We start from the raw sequence: 22,141 nt of genomic DNA, 5'->3' as shown, positions 1-22,141 counted from the left end.
TGTATTTGGCAAACTCAGTCAGTATCTGCTGGTTGAGGTACTTTTCTTCAGTCCATGCTGTGTGTTGAGAATGTCGTAGAGAACCAGGCATCTCAGGACCTATTTCTGTTCTTGGCTCTGCCCTGCCTTTCTGGGTGACATGAGGCCAATTATGCTTGTGTGGTTACATTTCCTTCAGGCAAAGGGCAGTTAATAACCTATCTTCTTATCTACCTACTAGAGATGCTCTAAGGAGTCTTGGAAAACACCAGAAAAATACTTTGGTACTAGCAGTAAGCCAATGGCAAATTACTTAATTTCTGAGTCTCAGATTTTCATGGAAAGAAGCAGCATTGGTGCTTCCTTCTCTTCCTAGTTTTGCCAGGGATGTAAGTCAACTGATTTGAAATCCCCAGGATGAACCCTATCAATGTAAGATATTATCTTCCCTGGATATATTCCTTGCATGTGATTTATCTTTACGCTCAACACCTTCTCAGCAGTGCTTGCTGCGACTGCAGAACGCTTTCAGACTGCTGGTACTGATACCTGGTGATCAACAAATTAGTTGATTAATATCGATGGTGACTCTCCTTATTAACTTTAACTGATGGACAGTGCCTTTATTATTATTTTTTTTTCTTTAAGCTTATCAAAATGGTAGGAACAGTTGCAGCGGTAAGCTCTGATATGTTGCTTTTCCAGGCTCACATGTACCATTGCAAGTGATAACATATTCCAATTAGGACCACAATTCATGTGCAGTCAAATAAACGAGTCATTATTTAAGGACACAGGTTGGTAGCTATGACAATTTGGAGAGTGTATCATGTACATGGGTGAGTTTACGTGGGAGACTAAGGAATGCATCTCTCACAGAGTGACAGTGAGCTGAGACCTAGAGGGTGAGGAGGATTAGCTAGGTCAGGAATGAGGGAAGACTCCCAGCTGCTGAGAAAGAGGCAGGCCTGTCTGAGAAGCAGAAATAAGGCCTATGTTGCTGGACCACGTGAACCAGGAGAGGGTGGCCCCAAGTAGATAGAACCCAGATAATTTGTGGCCTTTTTTGCTATGCTAAAAATTTTGAATTTTTTTGAATGTGCGCTGGGGAGCCATTGCAGAGCATTATAAGCAGGGAAGTGGCAAGACAAAAATTTGCATTTTAAAGAAGATCTCTCTGGCTGGTGGATGGAGAGAGTTTCCCAAGAGGGCGAAGGTAAAGGTGGGGAGACTGTTGCTAAGATTCAACTGAGAGATGATGTTAGATTGGAGCAGAGTGGAGACAAAAGAGATGGGTTGAATTGCCAGGACTTGCTGATGGACAGATGGGTGGATGGACATGATTGCTTCTGGATTCCTGCTGTGAGTGATTTGGGAGATTTGTGTGTCATTCGTCAGATGGGGAGTACTGTAGGAAGAGTAGTGGAGGATGATAGGAGTTCAGCTTTTTGAGTTTGAGGCCCCTGTGAGATATCCAGGTAGAACTCTAAAGCAGGCACTTGGCTACACAAACTGGAGCTAACAAGAAGGATGGGGTGGAGATGTAAGTTTGGGAGTCCCTAGGGAGATAGCTAGCATTTTAAGCCATAAGAGTGGATGACATTACCAAGGGGAGAGGACAGAGTGAGATGAGGATTGAACTGGGCTCTGCTATGCCAACGTTTGAAAGTAGAGAAGGAGCAATCACAGAAGTCAGAGGAAAACCAGGAAGAGGGCAGTGTCTCTGAGACCAAGAGAAGAGCATTTTCAATAAGGAGCCAGTGACTGGCTGTGCAGAGTGCTACCTGGAGTCAGGTAGTTGGAGGTTAAGCAGTAGTTAGTGGATTTGGCAGGAAAAGGTGATTGGTGGCTTTTGTTAGCGATCTGGATGGCATGGTTAGGAAAGAGTCAAATTGGAGTTGATTGTAGAGTTTCCAAGGAGAAAACTGTCATCATAAGTTGAGAAGGCACTTGGAGAAGTAGTAGAAAACGTTTGGCCTTTCTCTGTGTGTGCTCCATTACATGTAACCAGTTAAAATATTTAGAATTATTATAGACTTTTTGGAGCTAGAAAGGATCTCAGAGAAAATGTAGCTCAACATTCTCACCTTACAGACAGAGAGATGAGCCCTGGAGAGGTTAAAGTGATTTGCTCTCAGTAACACTGAGAGTAATTGGATAACTAGGATGAGGAGCCAGGCTTCTTGACTTCCCCAGGGCAGGACTCATTCCAGAAGAGTGTGCTCGAGTTCTGGTTCCTCTGGAGCAGGAAAGGAATTTGGAAAGGGAGATGGATGAGAGCTGGGAGGAGCGCCTGGGAGAATAGGAAGCGGGAAGAACTAAACGGAGAAGAATAACAGGTGTTGGGAGAACTGAGGAGAAGGTGAGCGAGAAAGAAGACACAAGCCTGGCTGGCTGCATTGTTTGCATGACCCCAGGTGCTCAATGGGAGGACAGATGTCACAGCCAGAACATTTTCATATTCTGGGGCAGTTTATGGAACTAAGGGTTGTGGATTTAAACCTGTCTTTCTGTGATTATAAGACAGAGACATTTTCAGAGAACTCCTGAGCCCTTTTTGTCTTCTAGGTGATTGCTAACCCGAAGGATTAATCCTTTTTTTTTTTTCCTTGTCTGTGTTTTGCAGACAGTGGAAAATGGGGGCCAGGGAGGTGGAGTCTGGTACCAAGGTAATGGGAAAATGGGAAAGGAAACCTTTTATAACCAACCAGGAGAACCAAAAGTCCCAGCCTCTACAGTGTTAACTATTTGGCTCTAGTTGGCTCATTGATAAATGAAGAGGTTGAGCCAGGTGATGTTAAGGGTCATTCCAACTCTGAAGGTACGATTAGGTGCTGCTGTGAAGTGACTGTCATGCTTCTCTTTTCTGGATGCGTGTGGAAAACTAGAGTCCTGAGGTTCTGGGATTGGGTTTAACTAGGCTAATTTAAATCTCCTGTGGCACTTTCTCTAGTTCTTGGTCATTGTTTTGGCCCCACAGCATTATCCACGTCTCATTTCCCTCTATACAAGTGTGTGAGAGGAGGGAATGATGAGAGCTAGTGTTCAGACGTTTGATACCTGATCAGCCGTGAGTGCACGAACTATATGGTGGATTATCTGTCTATAGCGACTAAAGACTCCTCTTCCTATTGCCGGCCAGGACTTAGGCCAGTGCTGAAAGGGAAGGCAGAATAGAGTCGGAGACGAACAATGTGGTTAGAATGAGAGTGTGAATGTGTGCATTTATGTGCCTCTCTAAGCGGCCTCTCCGGCTGCAACTGCAAATCCGGTTGTCAATGACCATTGGATTAGCCATTGTTTTCTCCCTTCCAACCCTACTTCCCATTCCGTTGTGCAAATGGTGACCACAGGAGAGTTAATGGGAACTGTCAGTTCTCTGTGGCTCACAGGTGGATTTTGTCTGACTGCATGTGTACTGCACGGTAAAATTCTCCAGCTCTTTTGGGGTTCTAGAGTGTCAGGATGAGTGGAGGGAGGGGTCACCTCTTCCTGCTGGGTGGCTCCTCTTTGCTCTTAGCACTGCCCTGCCTGGCACTAGCCTCCCCAGATCTTTTGGCTCCACTCTGCCCGGTGCAGTCAAGTTACTGAGCTTATGGAAGGTGTTGCCTCTGCTGCACAGTTAGACTCTACATACTGACTAAAACAGCTGAGCCAAGGACCAGTTAGACTCGGTCTAAAGTTGGCTGTTTTGTCCTGCTCGGGGTGAGTGCTCTGGAGTGCCTCTGCTGGAGATCAGAGGGTGTTCACAGTTATTATCAGGGCTTGAGGTAGGTGGGAGGGGGCGAAATAGTGCTTTGCTTTTTTGCCTCTTTGGAAATAGGAGGGAGATATGAGAACACTTATGGGGCACCTTTGTGCAGCAGTCACAGTGGAAGACACTTTGCTGACATTATTGGATTCGGATTGTCCATAAGAATGATACCTAGCTCTCTCTCTCTGTATAGACGGTTGTATATAATATATATAAATCTCAATATAAGTGTATAGCTATAGGCATATAGATTATATTTTATATCTATAGATATGAATATAAAGGAGGTTCTGCTAGAGCAAAGTTAGAATTACTTTGGAGAAGCAGCTTTTTAGAGATTGTGAAGCATTTCAGGGGCTGTAGTTTATAAAAGATAAAGTGATTTTTAGTCCTGTTGATTCATTAAGGTAGGTTCCCATAGTGCCTTTAAGTGACTGTTCTAGCTTAGATGTTTTCAAATAATGGATGATCATTGCATATAATAAAGTTGTATTTCTTAAAAAAATATTCATGACTTCAGACTTGATACAGAGCTGGTCAGTTTTAGCCTCTGTTATCAGCTATTAGTGATGGGAACTGTGGTGGAAATGTTACTTCAGTGAGTGGTCTTAGGGTTCTCGCCTTTACCTAAAGACTGTGATTAGAACTGTTTTGCTAAAAATGAGCACTTACAGGCAGGTGCGCAATTTTCCTGAGCTAAAGGGCAAGCATTTAGCCCAGTCACCTTAAGCTCGACTCCCCTTTGAGACCTTTTCCTGTGCTGTTTGTTCTTGCCTGGAGATTGTTATCATCATCATCAAATATTAAATATTAAAAGTACTGTGCTCAGTAAACACCAGGTAACAAGCTGAGATTTCTTATCAGTCTTGCTTGGGGAACCTCAAGTTGCCTTAAGGATTTCTGGGAGGCTTTTAGTGAACAAAATTCCCTGCAGTTCAGTGGGAAGAAAAGTATTTCCCTGTTTTTCATCACTTTTATTATTTATTCACTTGCATGCCTGCTCCTAAGTGTAACTGGTAGTATTAATATTAAAATAGATTACTAATCAGCATTCAAAATGGTCTATAAATAAATTACATGTGTAGCATGCAATGATCTATTAATAAACACATGCATTATTTTCTTTTCTATATGAAAAGTTGCCCTTACCCGAAATACAGAAGTAGAATCATTCCTTGTCCTGAGCACTGTATATGTCTGAAGGGTGGACCCTGATGCAAACATCTAACCAAGAGCTGACTTACCCGCTGTATACCTGCAGAATTACACCATGCCTTTGGAAGTGGGTTTTCTTCTCAAGAACTGGTATTTATGCCCAAGCAAATTAGCAGTGTTGCTTTGATTATATCTTAATAGAGTTGGTTATGGACACTCTCTCGAGTTTGTGAGTAATATACTAACAAGTTATTTGTATCTCATTTATTTAAGTATTTAGGATTAGACACACTGATCTATTACTTATTACATAAAGTGCCAAACACACAACCTCTTTGGCATCTGGATTTGATACTATGATTCTGTTTAAGGTTTCTTAAGCATGTACTTCTAAAAAAAAAGCCTTTAAGATTTATTTTAGTCCAAGAAGTGAAGTCTTCACAGCATCTTTTAAATAATCTATCACTCATCCAGGGGCTCTGCCTCCTCTTCCCCATTCTCCTTTTTATAATTAAAAGGAAATAGTAAATCTCTCTTAAATTTGCCTCCCTCCCCTGTGTGCTTCCTGGCAATAGCTGGAACATGTTTTGGGCTTCTTGGCCTAAGGCCAAGTCAAGGAAGGCAGTATTGAACTTACGTTTTGGGACTGTGGCTGGTTAGTTCTGAAAGAATGATATGAAGTGCCAGGTGTTATGGAATCTTTGCTTTGAATTGGAGAGAACAGAAATTCCGTTGATTATAGAAAGAGCAACACTGTGGATAAAAATCAAATTTGGAACATCCCTTAGTGTTTAATTAGAGATGCATGTAGGAGGCTGGGGATGGCTGGGGGATGGCTGTGGGGGAAGGCAGATTTTTGGGCAAAGATTTAGACCTACCTAAAGGATCACTGGAGGACAGGTAAAATCTTTGCCTAGAAATCTACTTCGCCCACAGCCACCCCCAGTCATCCCCGGCCTCTACGCCCAGTGCTGACATCTCAGCTTTTGAATAATATTTATATGCTGCTTTATGCCAAAAATGTTTAACATGAAGGGAAAATAATGGTTGAAAAGTTGAAAGAGTGAGGTTAGTGTTTAAAATGCACGTCACGAAACTCTGTCTACCCACTACGGGTTGGCCCAAGATTTGTCTCTTCTGTTTCTAGCAGTCAACATGAGGAAGGAAACCTAATCGTAAGGTAGTATAAACATAGTGTATATTACTGAAAAAAAAAAACCCCTAAAAACAAAGTAATGATAAAACACTCACTGTTCTTTTAAAAAAATTATTTCATTTTATTCTTTTAATGGAGGTACTGGGGATTGAACCCGGCCCTTGTGCATGCTAAACATGTGCTCTACCACAGAGCTATACCCCTCCCCCCGAAACACTCAGTATTCTGGATGTTGAGACCTGAGAGATACTCCTCTTGCAGATTTTGAGTTAGCTGGTGACAACATCCTTGACTTCCCTGACCCTTGGCTTCTTTGCCTGTATGGTGGGGATAATAGCAGTATTTGATTTGTGCCATTGTGAGGGCTGCCTGAGATCATAGATATGGGAGACCAAGCCGGAACCTGGCACGTTTGTAAGAATTCTATAAATGGCTGCTCTCTTCTGTATGTGTATAAACACAGAGCCCTGTTTCCTAAAGGAGCTCATGATCTATCTTGCATGAAGAGGCATATGTTGTTAACCACTCTGTCTGCTGCAGAAATTTTAGTTTGGCTGGTTTGATGCGTCTAATTCTACAAGGTCCTGAATCATCCTTGGTAGCGAAGTGGGTATCTGGGGAAGCCTCTTTAACTTGAATGGCTACGTTTACTAAGTGTAAGAGTTCTCTGTTGGCCTGAAATTGTGATTAGCAACTATCCATGCCTTGAGTTTGGAAATATCCTGGGAATTGGGAGAACTGGACATGATAGCATCGCAGGACCTGTGCTTTCACCGGAAGTGGAGCCCGTGAGGATGGGAAGAAACAGGGATCACCTGGTGATAATTTCTGACATTCAGAGATAACCAGGGAAGCCATGTTTTCTTCCCAGTAGTATTGGCTGTGGGGTGGATTGTGAGATTCCCAAAACATTTAGAGTTTGTTGGGAACTTGCACCGTCTGTCAGAGAAAGGCATGCGGGGTATTTATTTGAACACATGATACGGAGGCCACTGCCAAATCAAGGACTGAATGCCCTTTGACTTATACATAAATGAACACTGTCAAATGTAGATTCCAGTAGTTTTATTTTACAAAATTTTGAGTAGCAAGAATGCAGCCTTTATTTTAGTAACATTTTGAAAACAGTTGCCATTTCCTTATGAATTATAGCTATTAAATTTGTTTTGCTTTTTCTTCTTTAATATTATCTTTGGAAGCAGTTTTTACTGACATTTCTAACAGAGTTTTTTTTTTTTTTTAATCCTAAAATTCCCTTATAAGTTAAGCCGGCAACTGTCCCTGATTCTCTGAGTGTCTTACTGTTTTGTAGACTCTTGCTGAATTGGAAAGCTTGTCTATCAAGTTTCTCCTTTTCATTTTACATGTAAAATAATACTGTGCTCTCAACCTCTATGGCTTTCCCAAGAGCTGGCTGTCATTGTGGGAGTTGTAGTTTTTAAAATAGCCATCAATCTTCATGACTTATCTCTGAGACAGGTAAAGATATTTTAATGAATATAAATACTGCACTCCACCCATGATATTCTTATCAACAATGGCATATATATATATATATTTCTTATCAGTAATGTGACTTCTGTTGATTCTAAAGACAGGTATTCTGTGGGCTGTAAGAGTGCTTCCATTCCAGCTCATTTACTTTTGGTATTTTTGGTGAGTAGCATATACAGCTTATGAACTCCTTGGTCATCATTTTGAGAAAGCAGACCTTTCCACCACTTACCAAAGTGAGGCTGTCTTCCTCTCCTCTGTGGGCAAAGCTACTGAAATGAAAAGAGGTTGAGAAATCATCGATGAAACACAAGCACTATCCCTGAGGTCCTTAAGGTCCAAAAGGTTTGTTTACCTTTGGGACCATGTTCCTCTTCCTTTATCTGGACATGGGCAGAAAAGGAAAATGTAGTTAGCAGTAGTGTACGAGAGGAAGAGGAGGATGCTTTGCATTTTGAATGGCTCAGCTCAGTGCCCTGGTTTCCTCTGGCAGCTCTTGGAAGGGTAGATCTTCCTCATTCGAGGCATGTTCTATTTGACTGTGCGCTGTGAGGATCCTCCCAAAAGTTCACAGCTGTGTGGGTACCAGAGAATTGTAACTTCCCAGAGGCCATCACTGAGAGTATAAAAAAATGCCTGAGTGGTTTTCAGGGGTACAGAGAGGGACTGCAGATGGGCATGAGGGATCTTTTTGGATTGGTAGACATGTTTTGAAGTTGAAGTTGGATTATGTTGATGGTTGCACAACTCTGAAACTATAGTAGAAATTACTGAATATGTACCCTTAAAATGAGTGAATTTTATGGCATGTGATGAATTATACATTGATAAAGCTGATAAAAAATGTCTGAAACTGGGGACGTCTGAGAAGGAACCACATTTGCACTTGGTACCTGGGCCCTGTAGTGCAGCATCGTGTCTGGAAGCTTCCCCACCTGTGGGAAAGTGAGCGGGCCTGGGGTGGGGTGGGGCGCCTGAGGGAGGAGCTGGCAGAGATGGGCATGAGCTGAATCTTATTCCTAAGGCAGAGAGGAAGCCTGTGATCACGATGGGAGTAAAGTGGCCCCGTTTCTGTGGTGATGACAACTCCAGTTAGGTTCCAGAAGGTAAAGGACATTCCTCTCCATGGGCTCGGGAATGTCACTCCCCAAATCGGCCTAACTCTTTTGTCAGGTTGACCACAACAGCACTTCATAGCCAGCAATCTTACCTTAAAATCTTACCAGCCCCTATAAACTGTCTTCTAAAGGAATTATCAAATATGCAGTGCAGATTTGGGTAAATACATTAAAAAAAATTTTCTGTATGACATCAATATGACTCATGTAGCTTAACTGCCATTTTGGGGGCTTAGGCATCATTATTTCATAAGGAAGTATTTAACGTGACAGGTTAAAACATTTTTTTTTCAGCCTCTTAATTTTTTTCATGATGTTTTCCCATTTCCTGAACGAAGGCAACCAAGCTTTCAGTGTTTGATTTAGTAAAGAAATTGGTTGGGCTTTGCTTACGTATGTTGTGTGACTTGAGATAAAGCTGCAGGACTCCCTCAGTAACTGGAGCGCAGGAAACAATTGACACTGTTTCTTAATTCACATTGTTTCTGAGACGTTTCCTACTTCCCAGTATAATATCGCTTTCCCATGAGAACAGTTTGCTTGCAAATGGTTAGACATGATAAATTTCTCATTGGCACACATCCTGTGAGGAGAATGTCACTGTGCTTTGTAGTAGTCGAGTTGGCGTGTGTGTGTGTGTATGTGTGTGTTTGTATGTGTGTCTGTGTTGGAGGGTGGCAGTGGGGGGGCTTCTTTTTTCACTTGGATGCCTCCAACTTCATTCCAAGGATCAGATATTTTCTTTTAAATGCTCACCCATTCATGTACCATTCTGCATTCCTTGGTTGGAACCTCTTTCTTGACTAGAGAAGGTCCTTTAATATTTTGGAACCTCTTTCTTAATAGTACTGTTTTAATCCTTCCAGTTTAAGGGAACACCCCTGTGAATTATGGTGTTTTTAGATATACCCGAGGAGTTACTGTGGAAAGGAAGCCACAGCATTTATATCAGACACACTGCAGGGATGTGTGTTGCATGTGGGTGTGTGGTATTGTCTGTGGCACTTAACGTGGTCATCAAGGAATAATAATTCCAGAATGTAAAAGGAAATCCATAGATTATCTCATCTTTCTTGCAATTTCCATTGGCAATTTCCCATTTGCAATTCAAAACCAAAAAAACAAAAAAGATGCTTTTACATTACTTCAGAAATGGTGGTTCCCACATTCAGAAGTTAGGCTGGATATAAAGTGAAAGTAAAAGTTTCCCAATTAAAACAAATAAAAAAGATGTAGAACTTTGAGTTCCTTTTTTTCCCTGTCTTATCAGATTTTGTAAAAATAATACCACTTGTCAGTTTTGCAGCTCCTTCCATCTAGAGAACTGAAAGCATTTCACAATCTTTTTTCCTCATGCCCTTCTCTTCAAGGCAATCTTTACTGGGCTGGGTTTATTTTTATCATTTCAACAACCAGTTTTTAGAAACTTTTGCAAACGAAAAAAGAAAAATGAGAATGGCACTGTAGCTGACATTCATTTTAGCTCTTTCCTAGTGTGAACATTTGAGTATTTCTAAAATGTTCTCTCCAAGTATGTCTTATTTTTTCTTAGTTTGTCCCAGTTCTAAGTCTCTATTCTGCTGATTGGGTAGAAAAAGTTTTCGTGAAAAACCTTATCCCCAGCCAAATGACTTCTTGAACTTCAGTTAGATCTTTTTTCTCCCCCAGCTCCAAGAGTTCCTTTTTCAATACTCTATTCAGTATAATCACAGACTCAAGGAAGGTTAGCAGTGGAACAGCCTCTAGGGATTACCCAATTTAAGCCTCTCATTACATACATGGTGAGACTGAGGTCCCGAATAGTTAAGGAGCATGCTCAAGGTCCAATAGCTCATTGATGGCAGTGGTATGACCAGAAAGGATTCCTGATTTCCAGTTTGATATTCTTTGGCTTTCCTAAACCAAAATAGTCTATCTGGATAGACCTCGAGCCCACCCTCCCAGAATCCTAGAGCCAGCCAACAGGTTGAGTTACACACCAGCTAACCAAAAATTGGGAAGAGGTTTTATTTTTCCAGTTTGAGTTCATTTGTCGAATATGGAATGGTCATGTTGAATTCATAGACCTTTTCTTCTGACCGTGGATCTGGTGTGACTTATATGTAGCAAAGATTGTGATTTGAAATGATGAGTGGTTTGTGTACCTTCCTTAGGCCACCACACCATCTACATCGGGGTCCATGTGCCAAAGAGCTACAGGAGAAGGAGACGTCACAAGAGGAAGACGGGGCACAGAGAAAAGAAGGAGAAGGAGAGAATCTCAGAGAACTACTCTGACAAGTCGGATGTGGAGAACGCAGATGAGTCCAGCAGCAGCATCCTGAAGCCTCTCAGTGAGTACTCCCTGGGTGTCAGCGCCTCTCTCAGCCTCCCCCCACCACAGCTGAGATCTTCTAAAGATCTCGTGGTTAAAGGAAAAGGATGCAGCAATACTGGGATTGTTGCCTTTAAACTTTATCTCTGGAGATGCTTCTCTTGCCCCAGCAGATTGGTCTAGGAAGAGATCTAGTAAAATTCTGAGTTTAGGCATGGTCCTGTGTTGTCCATTTTGACCAGTAAAGTGGTATTTAGCTACAGTTATCAACAGTAACTGGAAGGCTGCAAGAAATTTTTCGATTATTTCTGCTTGGAAATAGGTTCTATTAAGACAGTAGTAAGACACTAGTAGTAAGACAGCCAAGATAAGAATGTTTTATATACATATATGTGTATATATGCATATATACGACATTTAGAGGATTACAGGTGACATTTAATCGAGTTGATTTAAAAAGGAATAGTGGGAAAGCATCCTGAAAGTCAGAGAAGGGCATAGAGTGACCCAGCTTGTGAGATGTCGAACCTGTTAGCGGTCGTGCTTCGGGTAGAGGCGTTATTAGGAACAGGATAGCAGGAGGTCAGAGCACATCTTTGGCTTCAAGCGACAGGGTGAACTGTGTGTTTAGGTGTATGTGTCTGTTGCTTTGGCTTCTTTTGATGTGGAGAATCTTTGGCTGTCTGGGTAGCTCTGTGGCTGGAGTGAGAATCAATGTATGCGGGAGAAGAGAGAAGCCGCAGAAACATACCAATTTGGGAAGATTCTCCAACAGGAGTTACATAGTGACAGCTTTTCCCGCTGCCAGGGCTCTGCACTCTCCTCCTCTCTTTGCTACAGTTGCAGAAATATGGAACCTGCAATAAGATACATTATGGGCCCTGGAGATAAAGGTCCAGCTCAGTCCTTGCAGGTGGTGAGAGGCCAAGTTAGAATTAACAGCTCAGGAGTGTGGAAGGGCTAATGTACAGCGTTAAATTAAAAAGGGTGTGAAGGATACTGATGTGAATCTGTGAATGTTTTTGTAGTCTCACGACTGGAACTGAGCAGGTGGCTTAGAAGCTGGAGAGGTACTTATGCTGAGAGGAGCAATCAATGACCACCAAATTAAAGATGAAAGTTTCGAGGAGAGTTTGGAACTGGACCACTAAATTAAAACATACAAGTGTTTTGGAATAAATGTAAGATGTAGATAGGACCAGAGGGCAGGGGGCAAGAGTTATGTGCTTTTCACTGCAATACTGGAGGGGAAAGCCTTCTGAAAGTAATTGTTCGTATATTGACTAAAAAAAAAAATGAGGTCTGAGTTTTAAGCAAAGTCCTTGAAATGCAGACAAAAAAGGTCACAGTTAATGGTCTGGAGGAACAAAAGATAACATCCCTTTCCAAATAAATTACTACTGTTTATCTCGCTTTGCTATCTGTTTTGGCAAGGCCTGAACCAGCATCAGAGGCGCTGTCCCCAGTGTTGTGTGTGTGATCTGTCTCCCTCTCTCTCTTTCTTTCTCTCTCTCTCATCATCTCTCATTCTGCAATTTAAGAACAAGAGTGCATCATCACTATAAATACTAAAAAGGAAAGAGACACTCACCTACACAAATGGGCCAAGGGATTTTGAGATGGTGATTATGTAACAGCTTTTTAGGAAGGGCAGTGGAAACAGCGCCAGTGAGACTCAGATAGGTGATGGGGAATGGACAGGTCAGAAAGGTACGGAGACTGAACGCTGAGTCTGGTACAGGAGTGCCATTGCTTTTTGTGGCACTTGGGGACCAGTTTGAGGACAGCAAGTAGAATAAGCCAAGTAGTTCATTTTTTTATTCTCAGAGGGCTCCTCTTTGGGAAGTCCTCTAATTTTTTTTTTTCCTTTTACCAGTCCAAATGGTTTATTTTGCCAACTTGACTTGCTCAAGCTTTAAGATATTCCCAGTGTCTGATACTTTTGTATTTAAGGATGGGTTTGGCTGAAGATCCTGGGTCACCAGATAATCACCTTTGATATTCAGTAAACATCTCATATTCCAATTAAAACACATTGTTACTCATTGCATTGAAGCTTGGACCTGCAACTTGACACCTGCAATTGTGAGATGCTAAGAAAATTAAATTTCGAATGCCCACGTTAAACTTGGTTTCTGAATTAATCCTATGGAGACACCACTGTTAAGGACAATGATCATGAAGAAATTACTTATAAACCTGTATTTTATGGTTAGTTATTTTCTGGCAAGTCAGTAAGTTATGCTGTCATATGCCTTTGACATATTTGACATGAGGTATCCAATTTGACATGAAGATCCTCTTAGAAATTACCATATTTTTTCCCCTGCATATCAGGGAGACTAGACAGATTGGTACCTGTCTATCTGGTGCGGTGCTACTTAAAACTGTTGCCCTCAGTTATATAGAAGGGCATTTAACCCTGTGATTTTGGGGAAGCGATCAGGCTCTGGCACCAATATGAAGATGAAATCCTTATGGGAAAATTCACTGAGATGTCTGCCTCATATGCCATTGCTGTCTCTCGGGAGCAACCCCACACAGTTTCTGTTGTTCCGGGATCTAGGGTTTTTGAGTGACTTAGGTCTACATATCTACCACGTCCCATTGACCAGATTCTTGCATGGGCCTGGCATTCTATCAGGTGATGCTTAGAACTTCTGAAAAAAATCACACAGGTAAACAGAGTAACTTGATGAAAATCATCACTGATTTCTTCCTTGATGTCACCCCTGCCTCCCATCTGCACTCCATCAATGACTTCTGTTGGGCCTACTTCTAAAATATGTCTGACTCTTGTCTACTTTTTTGGTTTGGCTGCCACATTCTGGTCCAGGGAATCCTCATCTCTTGCTTAACATAACTGCAACAGCTTCCATTTTTCAAGTGTTTTCCCGCACAGAGGCCACAGTGGTCATCAGGAAGAGTGAGATGCGTCACGCCGTTCGTTCAGAACGTTCCTGATCTTTCTGTTGTCCTTAGAATAAAATCTCCGTCGGACATCAGGCCCACTGTGTCTCACCCACCCTGCTTTGTGTTACTTGCTCCTTGCTCACTTTAATTCAGCCACACTGATTTTTCAGTGGCGCCCAACCCTTTTCTGCCTCAGGACCTTTGCTCATGCAGTCCTGTCCTTTTGGAACCGTTGCTCATTCTTGTCCTGGTTAGCTGCTCTCTCCCTTTGTACTCCAGCTTTAAAGTTTCATCTCTTCAGAGAGGCCTCTCCCTACTACTCTAGCTAACGTAGGTTCTCCGGTGTTAGTCTTCCTCAGTTCTTACCTGTTTCCTTCCTAATGCATGTTCCTGTTTGGGATTTTGTTAGCCTACAGCTCTGTCTTGCACTGATGCTACGCTCCCTGAGAGTCAGAATCAGGCCTGTCTTGTTTACTGTGTTATCTCTGGCACCTCGCACAGTGCATGGTACATAGTCTGTGCTTAATAACTGCTTATTGAAGAGCGATTGAGTTGATGGATCACTACAGAGGAAGACGTAGGTGTTGCTTCTCTTGGCCTCACTATTTCCCACAGTATAGAGGAAGATCCAGCTGACTTCCTTGTTTTTAATCCTCACACATCACCTTTATATTTCCCTGCTCTGCCTTTTTTCCCTTGCCGTGTGAAACCTGGCCCTAACATTTTTAATGATCCCACTTTGGAAAGTGCCTCGTTATTTTAACTATTGCTAAAGTGGTATTTCGGTCTGGGTGCAGGACCCCTGAGTGTGTTGAGTTGCTCGTCACCTGCAGGTGATTTGCAGGACACAGGGATTCATCACATATGTTTAAAAACGCTCACTCTTCCGGGAAGTCGGGCAGCTGAGCTTCAGAATCCATATTCAGGAGGCACAGAATGGAACAGTAAGGACAGCTGTAACAAGACAAAAGCCAGGCATCTTCCAGGTTTAGGGACGCCAGGAAGATGATATAATTCATGGGCGCATTTAACTCATAACGCAGGTGCTGTCTTCTTTTCTCCACGGCTCTGGTGTCGAGACAGGGCTTCTAAAAAGCGGGTCCATGTTTTGAATCTTACACATTTGGGGTTTTGGGGAGGAAGCCAGCTAGCTCGTTTCTTCTCCGAGCTCAGCCGCAGCTCCAAGGCCCAGCCTCACCCATCTTCTCAGTGTGGTGTCCGAGCTGGTGTCCCAGCTGGGACACAGAGAGGACAACACGTGTGAGAAGCGTGGTGCAGGAGCCCCGGGGGGGAGGCTGGAAGAAGAGGGAAATGGAAGCACAAGCAGGAGGAGAGACAAGGGAGCGAGGAGGTGGCGTGGAGTGGGTGGTGGAGAGAAAGCTAGATTGTGCTCTTTCTTAAAAATAATCCTTCTGCCTCCCCCAGCGTGCACTTTTCTCCCCCCCTAAGTTAGCAGCTGCCATCCTCTGAGGGTGGCCCATTCTGGGTGGGAAGGTGGTCCTGGATGAGTTAGGCTCTGCAAACAGCAACGTCAGTGGTTTTGACCACTGTGCTTTGCATTTTGTTAGTGTCCTGGGATGCTTCTGGGGGAGTCACAAGCCACCCTGAGACTGCAGAGACTCTGAAGATGTGTAAAATGTTAGGAAACAGAGCTACACACAGAACATCCTGTTCATCAGCATATCGGTCTGCTGTGTAATGTATCTCTTGACAAGCTTGAACGTGCATTGGCATGTGGAGGTGCTAACTGCCTCTCACACGCGTGTCTTGCCCGTTGTGGAATCATGTCACTGGTCTGCGTGTGCAGACACTCATTCAGTCCTGTGGGGTTCTTTTTTAGTCCTGCATGTGGACCAGAACTGATGGATTTGTGCTAGTGAACATTGTTCTGCGAGCCTGGAACAATGCATGCCCCTTGGTGATCCAGTTGCACTCAGGAAACTGAAGCAGAGAAATGGGCAGCTGCTTTTGTTTGGTGCTTCCGGGGAAATGAACAGAGTACCTTTTCTTAAGAGCCAAGATTATCTGGGGTTTTGTCGTTTGACTTCCCCTTTTCCCAGTGCTCACACCCCCGTGCCCTACCCCCACGTGACCCCATTCTTCTGGGTGCATTTCTACTTTTTTTTGATTCTTAAATGTTTTGGGGCAAGACCCTTAATTCTGATATCATACAGTAAGATTTCTCTAATTTTCTTTATGCTGTTTCGGTATCCCCCAGATGAACCCTTATGCAGGAGAGAAGGGAGTCTTTGAAGTCTGTGTGAAATGAGGTAGATTCTGTCCCTGTTAAGAAACAAAACACTTAAGAAATATACTGTCCCTTTCATCTTCTCTATTTTTCATCTTATATAAGTAGGAGGAAGTACTTTATCTTAAGGTCTGAAACCAAGGCTTTTGGTATTAAAAAAATAATTGAAAACTTCAAGTTTTCCTTTTCAGAAGGGGCACTCGTGATGTAATTTTCCTGGAAAGGAAGCGTATCATAGCGGTGAGGAGCACACATTCGTCTGGCTCGAATCCCAGCTCAGGCCAGCAGCGTGGCCTTGCAAGATACTCAACCTCTCTGTGCTCATTTCCTCACCTGTAAACAGGGAATAATGATAGAACTCAATTCGTAGAACTCTTAAGTATCAAATGAGCAGTGCATCTGGTTAGCAGTGACTATTTCGAGTTCCTCTGGACCCTTGTTTCTAGCTCATGTTTCCCGTCCATTGTACACAGGTAATGCCAAAGCTTCAGACTAAAACATTGTAGAGATTAATTCCCTGTGAACACTAATCACTATTGTTTAAGGTCTTCTGGCCATTTCTGTTCCAGATTCCCACCAGCTCTGCCTTTACTTTAACTATAAGCTTGGCTTCCGGCTCCCAGGGGCCTCTTTGGGAGAATGAACCCAAATTCAGTCTCTTAACTTGCCGGTGCTCCAGCCTGGATGCTGGCTGGCAGGGGAAAGGACCGCGGGGACCAGGCTTCCGGGGGCAGAGGTGGTAGCTACTGGGCTGCTGCTTGGTGTGGAATACTGCCACTAGTGGGTGGCTCTGCTTACCAAGTGTGCCCCTGAGCTCAGTCAACGCTGGAATTCCCAGTTCTGGGCCCCTGCAAGCAAGTGGGCTGCTCCTCCTCTCACGAGAAGGATCTCTTTCTTTGCGTTTCTCAGGGAAATGAATCTGGTTAAGAGGAGCAGTTGGGTGGGGCGAGTCAGCAACTTGAAGGCAGTGCTGTGCAGAAAGGAGAAATGTCTGGCATCTGAGTGTTTTTGGTGGCCCGAGGGTGACCCAACAATGTTGTGTTCTGTGTGGTACAAATAATTGCTGTTATTCCTCTGTGATGCTGAGGCACACAGGAGGACTGTGTCATGGTGCTTCTGTCTTCTTTAGCTGCTTAACTGTATAAACCTCTCAGGGAAGCTGTGCATTTTTGAAATGCAGTTCTCTTGAAGTCACCTCGAAGTGGCCTCCAAGCAGCAGTCCTTTACACTATGGGAGGGCGTCACTTCTGGCTGCCTCCGGCGATTCTGTTACAATAGGTATTCCGTTTTCTCATGCCCCGAGGTGTCATGAATAGTGCGTGTATGTGTGTCATGGGAGAGTTGATGCTGCTTCTATTTATAGGGACTCATGAGTTCAGGAGGCCTCAGAGGGTTCCACAGGGCTCCAGGTGCCGGGGTGGAAAAGGGGGGAAAACCAGAGCAGTGTGTGGAATTTAAGATGTGAAATAGGCTCTAATGAGTTGAATGGAGTGTAAATGATTGCCACAGGCACTGCCACCCAAGCAGAAGGCAAGACACATCCTGTGGTTTGGGTTCAAGGTTACAAGATAAGAAGCTTGGGGGCCTGAGTGTGTTTGTGAGTTAGTGTGTGAGAAGGTGTGGGGTTGGAGTGCGCTGAAAGAATGAAGGATATTTTGGGGGGGGGGACGGTCTTCTTGAAATGGTATTCTCTTTTGAAAGTTTCTTATATTGAAAAAACTAATTATTCAAGGACCATATGGGCTCTTAATACCAGGTATTTAGATTCAGGACTTTACGAGTTTGAACGGTTGATGCAGAAGTTGGGGTGAGAGACTGTCGGGGACCATGAATGTTCTCTGTAAATCAATTCTCTGGAATTCTTTTATGACTACAATCTGGAAGCAGGAATTGGGTTCTTTTAATAACTTTCCCATGGATGTGGAGTGTTCGTTGACTCTTCATCACGTTTTTGTAGAGGTGTTTTAAGCGTGGAGTCCCCGTTAGCCCGGTTACCTGTCAAAGCAAAATCTCAGTTATCCTTAAATCTTCCCTATTTTTTTCCTTCCATCGTCAGCCACTCACTGAGTCCTGTTGGTTTTCCTTCAAAGTGTCTCTTGTGGTGTGTCTGCCCTTTCCTTTGAACTCCTTAGGCCATAGCTTCTTGGATTTTCTGCCTTTAGGTTCTAACTTGAAATAGAAGGGAGTTATTTCAGACAGGGCTGTCATACATCTAAAATGTCACTTCCATCTAGCCTCTCTCAATTAAACAGACAAGGGAACGAAAAACCTTCAAATGCCCCTGATTAGTGAAAGCAGGTTCTCAACTTGGGGTCCTCAGACATTTAAAAGGAAACTGGAAATGTAATGGAGGTCCCTCTACTGTTTTCAATATTTTAAGTAGTTTAATGAAAATTATAGGTCTGTTCTGTTTTAGCAAGGTCTTTTATACCAGATCATAAGGACTTTCCTGGTTTCTGAACTCCGGTGGCAACTGTTATACATTATTTTACAAGTGCATTACATATTCCAGTGCTTAGACCTGTGAGCACCCACTAACCTCTTTCACTCAGTTGTGTGTGATCTCTCCAGCTGCATGGTTAGAGCCATGGGCAGGACCAATATCTCATCCTGATTTTGAGTCGTGTTCTTTGAGTGGATACACAAATAAAATGTCCAGAAATTACCCATTAGGTTAAAATATGCTGTTCTGTCTGAGAAAATAAAACCAGAAGAGGAAAAGTTTATGTAATTATTTAGTATTAACAATTACCTTGGTTTAAAAAAATGCTATCCCCCAACCTTTTAAATCTTATTGAAATGTAATTAAAATAGAAATCACCAGAGTTATACAACAGGGTGGGTTGAATAATGGTGAAACGGAAAGAGAGAAGGCCAGGAAAATGATTTTTCTCCTGCTCTGTAGTTCTGTCGTAACTTTGTTTTGCAGTGACTAGCTAGCATGTAATAAAAATAGAAATTGTTCATGTTTTCAAAACAGAAATAAAAGTGCTACCCTGTATGTGCTTCTTATGAGAAGATACTGAAATGCATGAAAATATGTAGGTCAATGCAAGAATGCAAAATATCATTAAGGTGGCATTTCACTGAAGAACCACATTAGCATGGTGAGTTGGAATAAGCCCGTCTCTGCATGAGACTGTTTATTTGGGGTTCATATTCCACTGTGCTGAGTGAGGATGGCATGTAAAAGAGGCTACTGTGATAGTGGCATTTGTTAATCACCGAATGTCACCAAGGCTGTTTGTGGAGTGTCTTACCTAGAGAATTTTAGGAATTGTTTATGTATGTTTATCATGGATAAACAGATTAACGCACGTTGCTGCAGAGATGAACTTAGGTGACCTTTGTACATCCTTCTCAGAACTATGTAATGATTGTGACACAAGAACATATCTGAATTTGTTGTTGTTGTTGTTCTTTTGCTGTTTGCCAATTAAGCAGAATTCCATTTTCTAAAAAAGCAGGTTGTCCTCAGTACCCGTAGAAGCCACTTCTGGTAATGATGTACACTTGTGACCCAGCAATTTGCATTAAAATTATCCTTTATCAGTCACCAAAATTTTACCACAAAGGCCACAAGAGAAGCAATTACATTTAACTGATTCTGCTTCATTTATAAGGTGTTGGGAAGGAATAACTTAGGTGTGATGGAAAGTGTGGCTTCTGAATGCAAATTCACAATAAACATGTGGACCCCGTGGCTAGCTGTGTTCATTCAAAACTGCAGTTGTTTTCAGCCGGAAATTGGGTGATTTCTCTTACCAAGTCATGGGAATAGCAATTTCTATAACAAGAAATTCATGGCAGAGTCATCCAACATCCAGAACACTTGCATGAGCAACTAGAAAATCCTAAGTCAGTTCTTTGTCTGACTCCGTTCTGTTACTTTTTGTGTAACTGCTAAATTTTGCAAACAAACAAAAGCCAAGGAAACAAACAAGCAAAAACTTTCAAAAAGATTTTCAGATTATTTTTTTTATTGATGTCCACACCCAGAAACAGCTAATTCTTTCTCTCGTTCCTCCAATTCTTAAATATAGATTTTGAGCAAAAGGTACTGTGGGTTAGGACTGAACGCAGATAACTGATACTCCACTGGCCACTCATTTAGATCAAATGCTGATCAGGTTTTTGGAAGTGTGTGTGAGGTGTGTGGCTTGAGGAAACTTTCTGAGCTATGATTTGCATGCTGAAGCCGATCTTGGAAGGTTTATAGATTTTTTTCCCCTATGAAATGGACTGGAAACATGTTTTTGTCATGTTCTCTTTAAGCTCCTTTTATTCCTAAATAAATAATAATAAATAATAAGTAAATAAAATAAAAAATTGTTTATTATTTTGTGAATCTCTCTGACATTTGTAGAAACATTTAAGTGGTGAATATAATGGGATAAATTTGAGGATCTGCTTGGCATGTTTTTATAGTAGAAGTGATGGAGATGCTTTCCTTTTCTGGCCGGTGGGGAGAATGTGTTTAAGAGTGGGAGTGGGGAGCCCTTATTTCAATAGAAGGCTCATACTAGTTTGGTGAAAAAGAAACCAATCAGGGGCAATGTACAAGAAGGAAAGTCAACCTGAAACATGTATTTATTTTAAATAACAATTGATTTTTTAAAATGTCATTGAGCTCTCTATTTTGGCCAGTCCTGGGGATAGAGAAAGAAAGCACATGAATGGGATTGCAGGTCAGGAGAGAGAGGAGATGACAAGTTCTGAAAAAGAGAGGACACGGAGGGACCCCGACTATCGAGAAAGACAGTGAGACCAAAGAACAGAAAAATTACCGAGTGAGTGGCCGAGGCTAGCATCTCACCTCTCCAGATGGAGCCCCAGTACGTAGCAGGACCAGGTCTGGACAAGCTCTCCTCAAGCCAGTTTCGAGTGGCCTCTCCCTGTCTTATCTTTAATTCCCCAGGGATAGTTTTCCCACCATGATTATGAAATGATTACAGTGATTCTCTAACTAGCTGCCTTTCATTCTTAGTTTACATTACCTCTTTCTGTTGGTTTTAGAGTCGTCTCTCAGCGATGTTCCTTCTCTAAGGAACATGGGTCTTGTCTTAGAACTACACTAGTCCTTTTCTTGATGCTTGCTTGTTATTTTTTTTTTTTAAATTCCAGAACACTCTGGTATAAAAAACCTTATTTAGCATTCTAAAAAAATTCTTTAAAATATTCTCTAGTCTTCTAGCAGGTCACTTAATATCATGGCATTACAATTTATACTCCTTATAGGAGAATACCCCCAGGATTTGTTCAGCCTCCAGACGAAGCTGGAGGAAGGTATCTTCTTTCTACAGAGGCTAACCCTGGGTGTCCACACCAAATCCAAGACTGGTCCCTTAGTAATCTGTCTGATGACAGTGGAAATTCAGAGTGAGGCAATGGGACTTTTTTGGAAGACAGCTGGATCTAGAGGAACTTTTGTAAGCAATGAACCATTCTTTAATTGAAACCACTGGATGTGGTTAGTAGTTTACTTTAAAAACACCGTATGTTAGTTCATTCTTATATACTGTGACAATCATAGTTTAATCAAGAGCTGCTTGTGACTTTTCTGTTTAGTGCTCATAAAAGAGTGGCTCCCTTCCTTGAAATCCTGATCTCTGTACCAAATGCCAACACAGTCACAACTACAGTTTGGCGTTTCGGCAATTGTGCAGCTTTTGGCGTATGTGGTAGGTTTTTATTTATTTTTGTCACTTTCACTAATTGGTTATATTCTTAAATGAGAAAGTGTTTTCTCAGCCTTTTGTTGGGTCAGCAGTGACTTTTCCTCCTTTCTCCTCCTTTCTCCACAGTTCCCTTGAGAGGAAATCAGCTAATGTAACTGCTTTTTGACTCTCCTTCTTGGCCAGAAAGCCAAGCGAATACATGATCTCATTGAGACATGATCTATTTGTATGAACCATAAGCTTGTAAGCTTGTCATCATCCTTCATGGCTCTGGGGCAGGCGCCCCCGTGAGCCGCCACAGCAGGGTGAGGAAGGAGATGCAGCCAGATCCC

General features: G+C 42.4%; 1 protein-coding gene across 7 annotated transcripts in view; it reads left to right on the top strand.

Moving 5' to 3' along the window:
* SLC4A4 (solute carrier family 4 member 4) overlaps positions 1-22,141 on the top strand; it is a 315,013-nt gene that overhangs the window by 51,101 nt on the left and 241,771 nt on the right. For all 7 annotated transcript variants that reach the window (XM_032458395.1, XM_032458408.1, XM_032458417.1 and 4 more), the window contains exon 3: positions 10,810-10,989. In XM_032458395.1, the coding sequence (XP_032314286.1) occupies positions 10,810-10,989 (180 nt within the window). The remainder of the gene's footprint in view (positions 1-10,809; positions 10,990-22,141) is intronic.

Source organism: Camelus ferus, chromosome 2 (genome assembly GCF_009834535.1).
Source record: "Camelus ferus isolate YT-003-E chromosome 2, BCGSAC_Cfer_1.0, whole genome shotgun sequence".
In the NCBI taxonomy this organism is placed as follows: domain Eukaryota; kingdom Metazoa; phylum Chordata; class Mammalia; order Artiodactyla; family Camelidae; genus Camelus; species Camelus ferus.
Note: the sequence above shows the minus strand (reverse complement) of the source record. Positions and strands in the feature narration are given on the sequence as shown.